General features: G+C 53.5%; 1 protein-coding gene and 1 long non-coding RNA gene across 2 annotated transcripts in view; both read right to left on the reverse strand.

Annotated features, from left to right (window-relative positions):
- Positions 1–1822: 1822 nt before the first annotated feature.
- On the reverse strand, positions 1823–3946 carry LOC136374993 (uncharacterized). The gene is made up of 2 exons (XR_010746026.1): positions 3609–3946; positions 1823–2428 (listed from the first exon to the last, which is right to left on the reverse strand). It is a non-coding gene; the product is annotated as an uncharacterized lncRNA (long non-coding RNA).
- Positions 3947–7052: 3106 nt separating this feature from the next.
- LOC136374995 (zinc finger protein 208-like) overlaps positions 7053–13792 on the reverse strand; it is a 29857-nt gene continuing 23117 nt past the window's right edge. The window contains 4 exon segments of the mRNA XM_066340350.1: positions 7053–8834; positions 9015–9096; positions 9501–9650; positions 9886–10042. Of these exon segments, the coding sequence (XP_066196447.1) occupies positions 7600–8834; positions 9015–9096; positions 9501–9650; positions 9886–10042 (1624 nt within the window). The 3' untranslated portion in view covers positions 7053–7599.

Genomic DNA, 13792 nt, shown 5'->3' on the forward strand with positions numbered 1-13792 from the left:
ATTTTCATACTTTTGTAAGTTTGGTCCGTTTGCATATTTGGGGGTTAATCTTCCAGTTACAGCTTCAGGTAATGAAGTAATTTAACCCAAGTTTGCTTCCCCTTCAACTCACTGTTTATATTTCCCAGGGCCTCAGGCAGGTGTCCTTGATTTCCAGGCCCGCAGAAGAATTGTTTTGGCTGACCAAAATGGGAAAGTAGCAGTGAACACTCTGTATGGAGTTCCGAGTTGTACACTAAAGAATTGCCGATTACAAATATATTAAAAAAAAAAAAAAAAAATCCTAAGGCATCAATGGCAGCTCAAAACGATAAAAGGATTCATGACTCCTTGCTAAAACCTTTAGGTGGAGAGCAAGATGAGAGAGAAAATTCCACAAAATTGAGTGAACACCTTCCAAAAGCATTCAGATGGAGAGCAAAATGAGAGAGCAAAACTGGAATCTCTGCTGACTGTGGAAAGGGACCTTAGCAGGCAAATGCACCTTGGGCTCCATAAGGCTGCAGAGTGGGAGAATGCATTGGGAGAGATGTTGGGTACATGGACAGGGATGAGGAGGCAGCACAAGGGGTGAGCACAAGGACATGGGCAGTGGTTGAGAGGAGGAAGAGGAGGGGAAGTGCAGGAAGAATTAGCAGATGAAAGAAAGAGGCGAGATCTGTCTTAGAAACTTTTAGAAGCCAAGAGAGCGACCAAGCCAGGAAAGGAATCAGTAGGGTGAGGAGGATGAGGAGAAGGAGAAAAAGACAAGGGTGGGACAAGGAGACGAAGCTGGAGAAGTGGCTGTGGAAGAGAAGGAAGAGCCAGGAGAGCAGGCAGTGGAAGAAGAAGAAGAGGCACCTAAGGAAAAGAAAGAGGCTGTGGAAGGGCAGGCAGAGAGAGCTGAAGTGTGGGCAGCAGCTGGTGGGGAGCAGAAAGAAGTTGCAGAAGAGGAAGTGCAGGGATCCTGGGAGGCAGGGCTTTTCCTAAGGGTTAAGTGATCCTCCTAAGCCCTGGTGCCACACACAGAGGGCTGTCTGTTGTTCAGGGGGTTTGAAATCCCCTGGAGAGGGAGAGCAGGCTTTGGGTAAGGCAGTGTTAATGCTGAGTTTGATCAGGAGAAGGAAAAGAAGCTGCAGGCAGAGGGGGTGCTCACCACCAAGTGTGATTGTGTGAGGAGGCTTCAGCTAGAGCTTGGTGATGCAGATGAGGGGGAGTGTGGAGGCCCTTGATCCTCTGAGAGAAACTCCTAGGCCAATGCCTTAAAAGAATCTACCATAGGCTTCAAGGATGCCTCACAGCTTAGGCTGAGCTAAGAGGCTTCCCCCAGGGTGCTCTGCGCCATTCTGTTTATCTACCTCAGTTTTACTTTTCCCATTGGCCCATGGGCCTTGGCCAGCTCTATTGTTCATATATATCCGCACTTGGAGAAGGTTTCTCCTTTCCCTATTTGTCCCATGGGTTGTGGTTTCACTGATGGTCTGCCCTTATGTCCCCTATAGGTCATTGCTCTTTGCTTTGCCCTCATACTGCCCTCGTACCATTGACTCCTGACCCTCATACTGAATTCTGGACATTCCTTTGCTCTGGGTCTTTCTGTCCCTGGAGCCTTTGGCGTGAGTTTGCAAAATGAACCTCACTGGAATACTGTACAGGAGACCCTTCCTGTCTTACTTTGCTGAGCAAGCCATGGGAGATGGCGGGAGGCGGGGGGTGGACTTGAGTGACTGCTGTGTGCCCCACCCAAGCAGCTTCTTGAGAAAAGATGCTTTTCTGGGAGACGTAGCAGCAACCGCCATCCATCTCCATGCTGTCACAGCTCACCACCAAGCTGCAATCATAGGAGGAGGCTTCAGGAAGAGCTTGGTGATGGAGATGAGAGGGAGGGAATCTTAGCTAGAGAATGACAGGATGGAGAGTCTATAGCCCTAAACCAGACTGAACCGAGAGATGATGGTCAAGGGGGGCACACTGCTACCAAACAGTGCCATACACAGCAACTGAGATATCCAGGTTATTCCAGCATCAGTTAAATTTAGAGGTGGGAGACTCTGTAAGTATTCCCAGCCTGAATGTGGAGGTTGTGTCTGCCATAAGCCAAGCACAAGCCCTAGGTGAAAGCACACAAAGAGCTTTGAAAGTGGTTCAATTATCTACCAAAGCCCAGTTCCATCCAACCAAACAAAGCCATTTTGCTGCCTGGGTGCTACAGGCCTGGGCCAGGGGAGAAGGAATTAAAACTCTTTCAATAAACAAGCCAATTATGCTTAGGCACCACACACTGGTGACCAGTTAACCAGTTTTTGTGGATTTATCCACTACTGGAGCAGTGACTTGACTATCTTTGGCCAGTTCTTTATGGGTAGCTGCCAATGCCCATGATAAACAGTATTGTACCCACGTGAACAAAATGTGGATACAATTTGTATCCACATTTGGTGTGAAAAATCTGTGCCTGTGGGAAAGTGGCCAGGGCCAGCAGTGTCCCCTCTCTCCCCCAGCTCCTCCGATGGAGAGAGGAGGAGGAGGATTGCAGATCAGCAGGGCTGGCCCTGCCCCAAGGGCCACAGCAGCCATGCTCTGTGCTTGGCTGCCAGAGCCTCTGGTCTGAAGGAGGAGAGATTTTTAAGAAAACTTTTTTCAGAGCTCCAGGGAGTTGATCAAGTTTGAGTTGCTTTAGATCTGACCAGGGGTGGAGAAGGGTCATCCATCAGCATTCCTGAGCAGCTCCTTCTCTCCCTTCCTCTCCCCACCATCACCTGTGGCCTTGAAGTTCAGAGAGTAAGCTGGAGAGGAGAAAAAAAAAGACTCTGGGCAAAGACATTAACCCTTTTCCCTCCTCCATGGAAGACAGAGTAATTTAGAATGTAGAGAGACAGCGTTGAGACAAAGTCAGTGAAAGAACTGAGAAAGACTATTGGAAGATGGGATGGAGGAAGTGGACATTTTTGACTGGACTTCTCTGGATGTGAATTATGGGGAAATGGACTGTTTTTGTAATATCATAACGCTGCTTGGGGGAATGCAAGTTCTAGCCAAAGGGTTGTGTGTATTGATATACATGGGTTTTAACTGAGAATTTTGAATAGAATATGTTCCTGGCTCCTAGGAAAAAATAAGGAGGTCTCTATTTCTTTTGAGGTAGAGGCGATTTTAGAGATATAAGAAGAAAATTCCTGTTTTGTACTAGAAAAACATTCTTAAAACAATACCCCAAACATGTGGAGGCCCATAAGCAGCTTGGGAAACTGTTATATGGGTGGGACTGCACAGAATCTGCAAAAATTCCAGGCAGTTGCAGATTTGTGGCATTGAAAGCCACCAGGCCTTTTCCTGCTGCATGTTCTCCATAACTCTAGAGAGGCTCGTCTCCCAAGGAGAAGTAGGATCATGTTTAAATGGTGGCAACTGACTGAAAATCATAGTTTTCTCTCTGTGTTGAATGGGAAAGTGAACAGTTTGAGGTGGGGGGGGGGGAAGGGGTTTGAATGTCTCACTTTTTTTCTCTTTTTTTCTTTAGTGTATGTTAATAAAATCTATTTTTACTTTTAGGTTGTGCCTGTTTTGGCTTTTTCTCCCAAAATCATATCTCCCAGCTGGTAAATGAAATTTGGCAAATGTGAAACCACAACATTACCATAAGAAGCTGCACAGCTTCACCTCTTACCCAGGTTAATTCTCTTCATCCAAGAATACTCAAAGAACTGCTGATATTTTCACAAGGCCTCTCTTGATAATTTTGGAACAGTTTGGGGAATCTGGAGAAGTCCATCCTGACTGGATGCTGGCTGACAGTTTTCTAAAAGGTCAAGAACGATGACCCCGGACACTACAGGCCTATCAGTCTCACTTCAGTGCCTGGTAAAATGATGGAGATCATTCAAGGAGGCATTTAAAAACATCTGGAGGACAATGCAGTCCTTGGTCACCAGCAAGTGTGGCTTCATGAGGGGGAAAGTCCTCCTTCTCAAACTGGTAGCCTTTTACAAGTGTAACCCGAGTTGATCAAGACAGACGATGTTGTAATTTTGAATTTCAGTAAAGCTTTAGATCCAATCTCTGGCAGGATCCTTCTAGAGAAAATGTCCAGCCCACAGTTGAATCAACATGTCGTGTGATGGGTGAGCAACTGTCTCACAGGTCAGGCAGGGGTGACAGTGCCTGCGGTGACACCAGACTGGTGACCTGTCGCTAGTGGGTTCTGCTCCACTATCAGCCCTGTGCTCCTCAGCATCTTCCTCAAGGACCTGGATGCAGGACTTGAAGGAATAGCATAAGTAGAGTATAAGTAGAGATTGCAGACAACATTGAATTGGAAGAAGCTGTTGACTCCCTCAAGGGCAGAGGGACCTTAACAAATCCGAGACATAGGCAATCATCAACTATATGAATTTCCCCAGGCCTGAAGGCACTTGGAGGACACCCCATAGCAGTCTCCAGCTTCCTCCTGAGGGGCAGTGGAGGGGCAGGCACCAATCTGTGAGCTCTGCTGACCCGAGGGGCTGGCTTGAAGCTGTGGCAGGGCAGGGTCAGGCTGGAGATCAGGAGAAGTTTCTTCTCCCGGAGGGTAATCAGGAACTGAGCGGCTCCCAAGGGGATGGTGATGGCCACAAGGCTGCCAGAGCTGCAGGAGCATTTGGACAGTGCTTTCAGGCCCAGGCTGGGATTGTTGGAGTGTCCTGTGCAGGGCCAGCTGTTGGACTGGATGACCCTTGTGTGTCCCTTGCAGTTCAGGGTATTCCATTACTCATAGAAAATCACTGGAGGAAGTGCCATTTTCTAAACCACCAAGAGTAGTTCCTGGCTCCTGGGCAGACACAGACACCAGCTGCCTGCTTTGCAGTTAGAGATTCCAATGAAAACATTTTGGGTTTCTGTATTCCTAAAGGTGGCATGGCCTGCACAGCAGTGCAGTGTCTAGAGTGTCTAGTGTCTCTTTGTGTCTAGAGTTGACCCAGGAATGTCCCATGGTGGGGAGCTCCTTTTCTACAGTCACTTCCATACCGGGACCAGATCAGGAGTGTAGGGAGCAAGCTCCAGATGCAAGCACAATCCCCTCCAACTGCAGAATTTTTAAGTAGCGGAGTGCCAGAGGAAGGGGAAATTTGGGCAAAGGGTGGACATGTCAACACCCCAAGAAGCCGCAAATTCTCCCTGTGCCCTCCCCAAACTGGTCCATGTTCATCCCCAAAATGGCTCGAACCTGTCCCATAACTTTTTCATGGGTTTGGGGTCATGGGGGAGGCATCAGGACCATCCCCCTCCCCCCCACATCTTGGCAGCTCCATGCCCAGATGGGAGGAGTAGCAGGGCTGGGCGTGTGGAGACTCTCCCTGTTGGAAATGATACAATTTTAACATTTTCATCATTAAAAATTCATCCCCCTATAACCCATCGGCCCCCAAACTATCACCATCACCCTCCACTCATCATCATTATCCCAAAATTCATCTTTCTCACCCATCTTCATAACCACCACTTATCACCCCGTAACCCATCACCCCTCAAACCATCCCCAGAACCCCTTACTATCGTCACCCCAAAAGTCATCATCTTCCCACCATAATCACCGCAAAATCCATGCCCCACCCCGTAACCCCCCACCCTGTTCTCCCGCTCACCTGCCCCATCCTGCGCCCCCAGCTCCGCCCTGGCCCCGCTGTCACCGTGTCCCCTCCTCCTGCCCACGAGCGCAGGTACTGCTGCAGGGGTGGCCTTGTCCCTTTGGGGCCCCTCGTGTCCCCACGGCTCCTTGGGTGCCTTGGAGGGGGCAGAAAACAACCTCGGGAACAGTGACCAGTGCATGCTGACCCTGGGGACACCCCTGTCACCACTCCTGTCACCGTCGGTGTCAGGGTGGCTGTAGGAGAGTTTCCAGCCCTGCAGCCACACCCAGCACTGGCTCCCCGCGGGCCTCCCGCCCCTTTTGGGGTCCCCTCCGGGGGTGGTGGCTGCTGCAGTGCCCCACTTGTAGGTCTTCAGCAGGGCAGGGGGCTCGGGGGTGGCTGGGCAGGCTTCCACCTCCATGTGCGTGGGGGAGAGTCAAGTTTGGGAGTGGACTTGGGGTTGGTGGAATGGGGGTGTTGAGTTTGGGGGGCTCAGGGTGGATTTGGGGTTGGTGGGATTGGGAGAATCATTTTACGGACTGAATTTTGGAGTGATGGGATGGAGCAGAATAATTTGGGGGGGCAGGGGCTGGAATTCGAAGTAGGGGGGTACCCTCAAGCTGGCATCCCCACCTTGAAGGGTCCCTATTTGTGGGATCCTAAATCCCAGAGGTGGTTCTGTCCACACAGGGCTCCCAATTTTTCTGGTACTCCTGCCCAGCCAGGGGGTATCCACCCTGCCCACACCAGCCCCCTGAAAGCCCCTAGCCCTAGCGAGGGCAGAGGGATGGGACAGTGACAGGCTGCCAGGGGGACAGGGGGATAGAGTGACAGGGAGACAGGAGGAAAGAGTGACAACTGCCCTGCCACACTTGTGCCCTGGGTGCAGGCGACGATCAGGGGCTTCTCCATCGCTCACCAACCACAGGGGATGAGGACATATGGAGGGGAGGGAACACAATGTCAGCAGGACACACATCAGGGGGCAATGCCACCCCACCTGTGGAGACGCTCACATCAGAACGCGTCCAGTGAAACCTAGCCCCGGGCCGCATGGCCTCGCAAGTGACACTGACCCTTGCCCTGTCCGCAGCCTCTCTCAAGGGGCAGTTGAGGTTTCCTGAGCAGAGTGGCCCTGGGACACCCTCGTGACTGTCACTCTCTTCCAGGCCAATTGTCACCAGCTGAACACGTTCCCTGTCCTGCCTTGGTGGGGGTGACCTTTGCCTGGGACACCACGGTGGTGACAGTGGAGATGTGGTGGCAGGAACTACATCAGGCAGCACTTTGCCACGGCTTAGTTGAAGGTACTGGTGGCACTGTGGTGGCACAGGTGGTGACATTGATGCTTTCCCAGTTCATGTCCTCATGCATGTCCATGTCCCCCATGGCCGACCCATGTCATTGTCCCCTACATGTCCCCATCCATGCCTTAGTTCAACATCTTTATTTTTACCCCAGTTTCAGGCCTTTTAAAGGGATTAACAGAAACCTTTCGTTTAGAGGGCAAAACCAAAGGATTTACGTGTCCCTGCTGGCAGAGCATCCACATGCTTGGGTGGGTGGGAAGAACCTTTTTTGGGGAGGTTTCTACCCCACTGTTCCCACAATGATGGGTTTTGCCCCAGTCCCTTTCTGTTTGATGACAAAGATGCCCACAGTCCAGAGAGAATTGAGAATGTTTGAGAAGACCTCCAAGGCCATGCAGCGCTCCTTGATGTCAGCAGAAGATGCAAAAAGTGAGATTTTTCTGGGGTCAGAAGTTGACAAATCTGCTCTCTACAATGGATTTCTGATGTTGGTCTCTGGATGTGTCCAGGTGCCCACAGGGAGCAAGGAAGATGTGGAGGCCCCAGCCAGGTGTCTTCCCAACATGGATCAACAGCACCACGGGTCACCAGGGCTCTGCCCACCAGGGCTCACTGGGGATCATCCAGCACGGATCCTCCCATGGGGGATGGAGCTGGAGCAGCGCACAAAGCTCTTGTCACATGGGGCACTCACATGGCTTCCCTTAGTGGTGGCTCCGTAGGTGTTGGGTCAAGTGACAGCTCCTGGAAAAGCTCTTCTCACACTTTGAACACTTGTAGGGCCTCTCCCCAGTGTGGATGCGCCGGTGGTTGGTGAGCTTGGAGTTGTACCTGAAGCCCTTCCCACAGTCAGGGCAGCGGAAGGGCCTCTCATCCGTGTGAATCCGCTGGTGCAGGAGGAGATAGGAGCTGGTCTGAAACCTCTTCCTGCACACATCACACTCATAGGGCCTCTCCCCGGTGTGGCTCCTCTGGTGGACAGTCAGGTGGGAACTCTGGATGAAGCTCCTCCCACACTCCCAACACACAAAGGGCCTTTTTTCTCTGTGGATTCTCTGGTGGACAATCAGGCTGGAGTTGTGGATAAAGCTCTTCCCACACTCCCCACACTCAAAAGGCCGTTCCCCCTTGTGGCTCATCTGGTGGCGGATCAGGTGATAGCTCCGGCTGAAGCTCTTCCCACACTTCTCACAGTCATAGAGACCCTCACCAGTGTGACTCCTTTGGTGGGCAGTCAGGGTGGAGCTCCGGCTGAAGCTCTTCCCACACTCCCCACACTCATAGGGCCGTTCCCCTGTGTGGCTCCTTTGGTGGGACATCAGAGTTGAGCTCTGGCTGAAGCTCTTCCCACACTTGGGACACTCATAGGGCCTCTCCCCAGTGTGGATGCGCCGGTGAGTGATGAGAGTGGAGTTTTGCTTAAAGCCCATCCCACAGTCGGGGCAGCAGAAGGGCCTCTCATCTGTGTGAATCTGCTGATGGCTGAGGAGATGGGAACTGGTCTGAGACCTCTTCATAGACTGATCACACTTGTAGGGCTGTTCTCCTGTGTGGCTCCTCTGATGGATGATCAGTTCAGAGTTTGACCTGAAGTTCTTCCCACACTCCCCACACTCGAAGGGCCGTTTCCTTGTGTGGATTCTCTGGTGGAGGATCAGGTCAGATTTTCTGCTGAAGCTCTTCTCACATTTTGAGCTCTCATGGGGCTTCTCCCCATCGTGAAGCTGCTCAGGGACCCCCAGCTTGGAGCTCTGGCTGTCTCCCTGGCCCAGGGTGGGTCCTTCCTCCTCGGATTCCTGTGATCTGCGTTTCCAGCCCCTCCTTGTGTGGGATCTCCAGGACTTCTCCTCCCTGTTGGATTCCTGTGCCGTGGAGCCACTCAAACTGGGGCTCTGCCTCAGTGATTTGTCCTCCCTGGTCTCAATCCTCAGCTCCATGTCTAGGGGAGAAAGAACAAGGAGAGGATGGGATTTGACTCTGTGCCACAGGGAAGGAGATCCCCTCGATGCATTCCCAGCAGGATGGTGTTGGCAGCGGGCTTGTCCTGCAGCCGGGGGCCAGGCGGGGCTGAGAGATGGAGCAGGAGAAAGGGGGAAAGGGGCAATGACTTCCTCCTCACCTGCCTGGGGCTCCTGGGCCATCTTCCTCTTCCTCGCACCCTCCCCCTCCTCCAGCGGGCCAAGGTTTGGGAATGGGAAATCCTGGTTTGGGGGGTAAAACAAGTCTGAGCACGTTGGCTTTAGTGGTCCCGCTGCCCAAGCGTAGCTCTAGAAGTCAGTGCCCTTTTCGGCCTCGGGGGGCCCGGACCCCGCTCATGTCCCTCTCCCCTCCAGGCTGCCGGGGGTCCCGGCTCCGGGATCGCCCCGCTGCGCTCTCCCTGCTCCGGGACTCCTGCCTTGCACCCCGACTCTCCCGGGGATCCCCAAAACCGATATCGGCCCTCTGCCCGCCGGTACCGGGCGACCGCCACGTGGGACCCGCTCAGATCCCTCCAGGGCCATTTCCGGCTCGGCTTTGGGCTCCTGCAAGATCCAAACGTCTCCTGCCCCGCTAATAAACACTCCCGGAGACCATCCCGCCGATGGAGCTCCCCCTCCCCCCTCACCTGAGGGTTCCGGGGCTGCGATGCCGCCGGCACCCGAAGAAGTCCGGCCTGAGCGGGCGGGCGAGGGAATCGTGTGGTGGTGGGGCTGCTGCTGCTCTTCCACGTGGTCCTCCTCCTCCTCCTCTGTCCCTTCTCTTCCTCTCGCTCCTCCTCCGCTCAGAGGCCGCCTCGGGCGGTGCCGACACCCAAAAGCAGCCGCGCTCTGCTCTGGCGCGAGTTCCAAAGCGGCCCCGCCCCGCGCGGAACTGGGAGCGATCCTGGGAGCAGCAAGAAGGAGCTGGGAGCGCTTTCCCTCCCAGTATCGCTCTTACTGGGAGCGCTGGGAGGGAACTGCGAGCGACCAGCGCGAGTACTCGGCTGCAGCCGGCGCTGGGCGGGGCCAAACCATATGGGCGTGGTTATGCAAATACGGGAGCGACCGCGCGCTGTGATTGGTGGGCGTAGCAGCGCGGGGTTTCCTTGTTAACGTGTCGCCGACGGGGGCCGGAGCCATGGCGGTGGCGTCCGGTGAGTGGAGACAGGGACCAGGGATGGGGACGGGACTATGGAAACAGCGACCGCAGAGAGAATATGGGGTGGGGATTAGTGTTCCAAAGCGCTGCAGTGAAACACCTGCGGGGCCTGCGAGCTCTGCAGCTGGGCCTCCCCTGGGCTGCTGCGGCCCAGCGCCCAAAGGCTGGAGCTGCAGCCTTGCTCCTGGGCCAAGAGCAGGAGGCTCCTGCAGGCCCGTGTCCCCTCCATGTCCCCAGCAGGAGGGAGGGCTCTGAGGCACAGCGGGGGCTGGCAGGAGGGGCTGCTCTGGCCAGCTGGGGCCTGTGAGAAATGGCCAAAGCCTTGTGCTCTGTGCAGCTGGCCAAGGACAGCAGCAGGGCTGAAGGGTTCCTGTGCCACAGGCAGCCCGAGCTGCGAGAGGCGGCCCTGGGAAATGGCACCGGGAATGGGACTGGGAATCGGGTCAGTGAAGGGGGCTAGGGACCGCGAGTGGGACCGGTAATACGGGACTGTGACCAGGAATGGGGACAGGGACTGGGAATGGAATTGGAATATGGGACAGGAGCAGGAATGGAGACAGACCAGCAATAGGCAACAGGGACCAGGACTGGTACCAGGAATGGGACTGGGATTTGGAATAGGAAACAACAACTGGGATTTGGACCAGGAATGGGGACAGGGACCAGGAATGGGGACAGGGAACAGGAGTGAGACCGGAAATGGGAACAGGGTCCAGAAAGGGGACTGGGAATGTTACCGTGAAGGGGACAGGGACTGGGAATCTGGAGGAGGGCCGTGGAATGTGACCTGGGATGGGAATGCAGGAATAGGACAGGGACAATAGAAACAGGAACTGGAGAGACAATATGGGATGGGGATTAGGAAGATAGGACCGGAATTGGAAACGGGAATACAGGAATGGGACTGGGAATGGGAATATGGGAACACAACAGGGAATATAGAAGTGAAAATGTGGGACCAGCAGGGGGACCGGGAATACGAGAACAGGAGCAGGGCAGGGAATATGGAACTGTGAATATGGGAATGGCAACCAAACAGTGAATACAGAACCAGGACAGGGAATGAGACCAGGAATGGGATCTGGACTGAGATTGGGGCAGGATGGCACCAGGAATGTGTTGGCATGGGAACGGGCAGGGGGCAAGAAGAGTGACAGTGGGGAGAGGAGGACATGGGGACAGTTCCAGGGCAGAGGGTCCCTTGATCAGCTGCCCCAGAACTTCCACCAAGGTCTCCCAGCACAGCCAGAGATGCTCACCCTGGGGAGCCCAACTCCCTGAGCAGCCACCAAGTCCCTGCCAGGAACCCTCAACTCCCTTGCATCCAGCATCCCCCACATCCCCTGGAAGATCCCCCCCATACTCACATTCATGACTTGATTGAAAATCTTTATTTTTACACCGGTTTTGGGTGTTTCAAAAGGACAAAGAGAAATGACAAGAAAATCCAGACCACAAGCCAAGAGGATGTGGAGCCTCCAGCCAAGTGTCTTCTCAACACAGATCACCAAGTCTTTGCCCACCAGGGGTCACTGGGGATCATCCAGCGTGGATCCTCCCATGGGGGATGGAGCTGGAGCAGCACATGAAGCTCTTCCCGCACTTGGGGCAAAGGACTTCCTTCAGTGCTGGCTCCGTTGGTGTCTGATCAAGTGAGAGCTCTTTTAGAAGCTCTTCCCACACTTGGGACACTCACAGGGCCTGTGACATGACAAGGAGCCAGGCTGACTGTGATCCTCTCTAGTCCGTGGGACATGACAAGGGGCAGGGCTGGCTGTGATTTGGTTGGTGCCTGTGAAATCCCCAGGGCAGTGTCACAGTGGGGGCAGCTCTCAATGTCCCCAGCAGGTCCCGCTGTCCAGTGCAGCCCGTGCCAGCAGTCACTGCACACACGGGGGAGGCTGGGCTGGATGGGGGTCGGGGCAGAAACGGCGCCCCCAGGACTGGGCTCTCCCTCTGCCTGTGGGGCCCAGCCCCTGCTGGGAGCGCCTTGGGCAGGGCACGGGGCTGCTGCTGGCCCAGGGGGACAGGCCTTGACTCCTGCCAGCTGCCTGGGCCCCTCTGGTGCCTGTCCCACATCCCTGTGCCTCCTGTCCCAGCTACTCCCTGCCACCTTCACTCCCTCCATCAAAGCCTGTCACGATCTGCTAATGCAAGTGGGGATCGTGATGATTCGTTAACCGATCTCGGAGTGCAAAAGCAACACAGAGGAGATTTCAGTATTCATTAAAACAAATACACTTTTTTTAGTGCCAACATCAAATTCGATAGAAGGATTTGAAGGGAAATAAAGGATAGAGAGAAAAGAGAAAGAGGGGGTGGGTATAGCTACCAACAGAGAGATGAATTCCTCGTGGTCCAGCCAATAGATCCGTCTTCTTTCGTGGGGTGATCACAAAAGTCTTTGGTTAAGTCAAGAGTCCATATAGTCCTTTCCAAAGCAACAGGCAGTTGGCTAAAAGGTGGGGAGATTGTTACGGTGTGTTAGTTTTGAGAACTTGGAACAAGTCAGTCGTCAGCAAGTACAGTGTTAACTCAGAACAGGTACAGCTGTCAGCAAGTGCAGTCAATTTACTGTGAGTTGGTGTCTTGGTTTGGGAAGACGGGTATCTGCCACGGAAAGCTGGAGTTTCCCTTGGAATGGAGAATGTAAACCACACCCCACCCCCACCCCCCTTTTTTTTCCAATTATAAATCTGCAGTTAGAGGCTTTTAGGCAAATGATTTGGAGATAGAAAAAGCAGTTCTTTACTAGTATGTATAACAAAGCAAACAAAACCAACAACTACAGCATTAATAACAAAAACAGTACCAAGAACCTCGAGGGCTTTGCTTCACAAAAACCCAGGGCAGTTTGGTCTTGGTACCCCTGTAGGATCCTCAGAACACCAAGCTGGAACACTGGAAAGTCCCGGGCTGGTAGCTGGGATGGCAGGATGTCCCGGCAGGCGGGGGCAGGGTGTCCTGGCAGGGCAGGGGGTGCAGGGTCACATCGTAGCAAGAGGAGCAGTGCTGATGAAACCGCAACAGCGGGGCAAGGGCTGGCCCAGCTCCTGCAGGGCGGCAGAGGAGCTCAGAATTCCAGGGCGAGCAGATGATGGTAGATGTCCCAGGATTGGACCCCTCCAGTGACAGTGAACTCCTCTCCCAGCAAGCAGCCACCCAGCCGTTCTCTCTCCCTGAATGCTGAAAAGAGGAGAGCCCAGCTGCCTCAAGCTCCATCCTTTACCTGCCCCAAAAATTCTTGTTATCTCCCTGTCTGAGCTTTGGCCACCTCCTTGTTTCAGTTAAGCACTCTTAACTATCCAACACTTGGTCTCCTTGGTAATTTATGGGGAAAAAATTCTTTAGAGTGCAAAAGGGACAAACCTAACCCTGAACACCTGCCCATTGTTTCTGCTCAGGTTCTGATGTTCTGATGGGAATGCATGTGAGCTTTTTCCACTGAACACACCTGCAGGCAACAGCTGGGAAACATCCCACCTCAGCCAGGCCAGAACTCCTGTGTTGGGGTTTTAGAGTCCTTTTTAGGAGTTTCAGTCTCTGTCCTTGACGACAGTTGTGAGGCTGATGAAGGATCTTCAGACCATCTCTTACATCCCTTCTGTCTTTTCCCCCCTATTTTGAGTCCTTTTCTTAATGTAGGAAACACATAATCACAGAATGATTATATGCGGTGCTTTATTGAGGAGCTCTGGGAGTCGGGGTACAGACCCAAATCCAACTGCAGCAAGGGCTCAGAAGGTGCACAGTCTTATACCCTTTTGTTATACAACTCTA

Source organism: Sylvia atricapilla, unplaced genomic scaffold, assembly GCF_009819655.1.
Source record: "Sylvia atricapilla isolate bSylAtr1 unplaced genomic scaffold, bSylAtr1.pri scaffold_68_arrow_ctg1, whole genome shotgun sequence".
NCBI lineage: Eukaryota > Metazoa > Chordata > Aves > Passeriformes > Sylviidae > Sylvia > Sylvia atricapilla.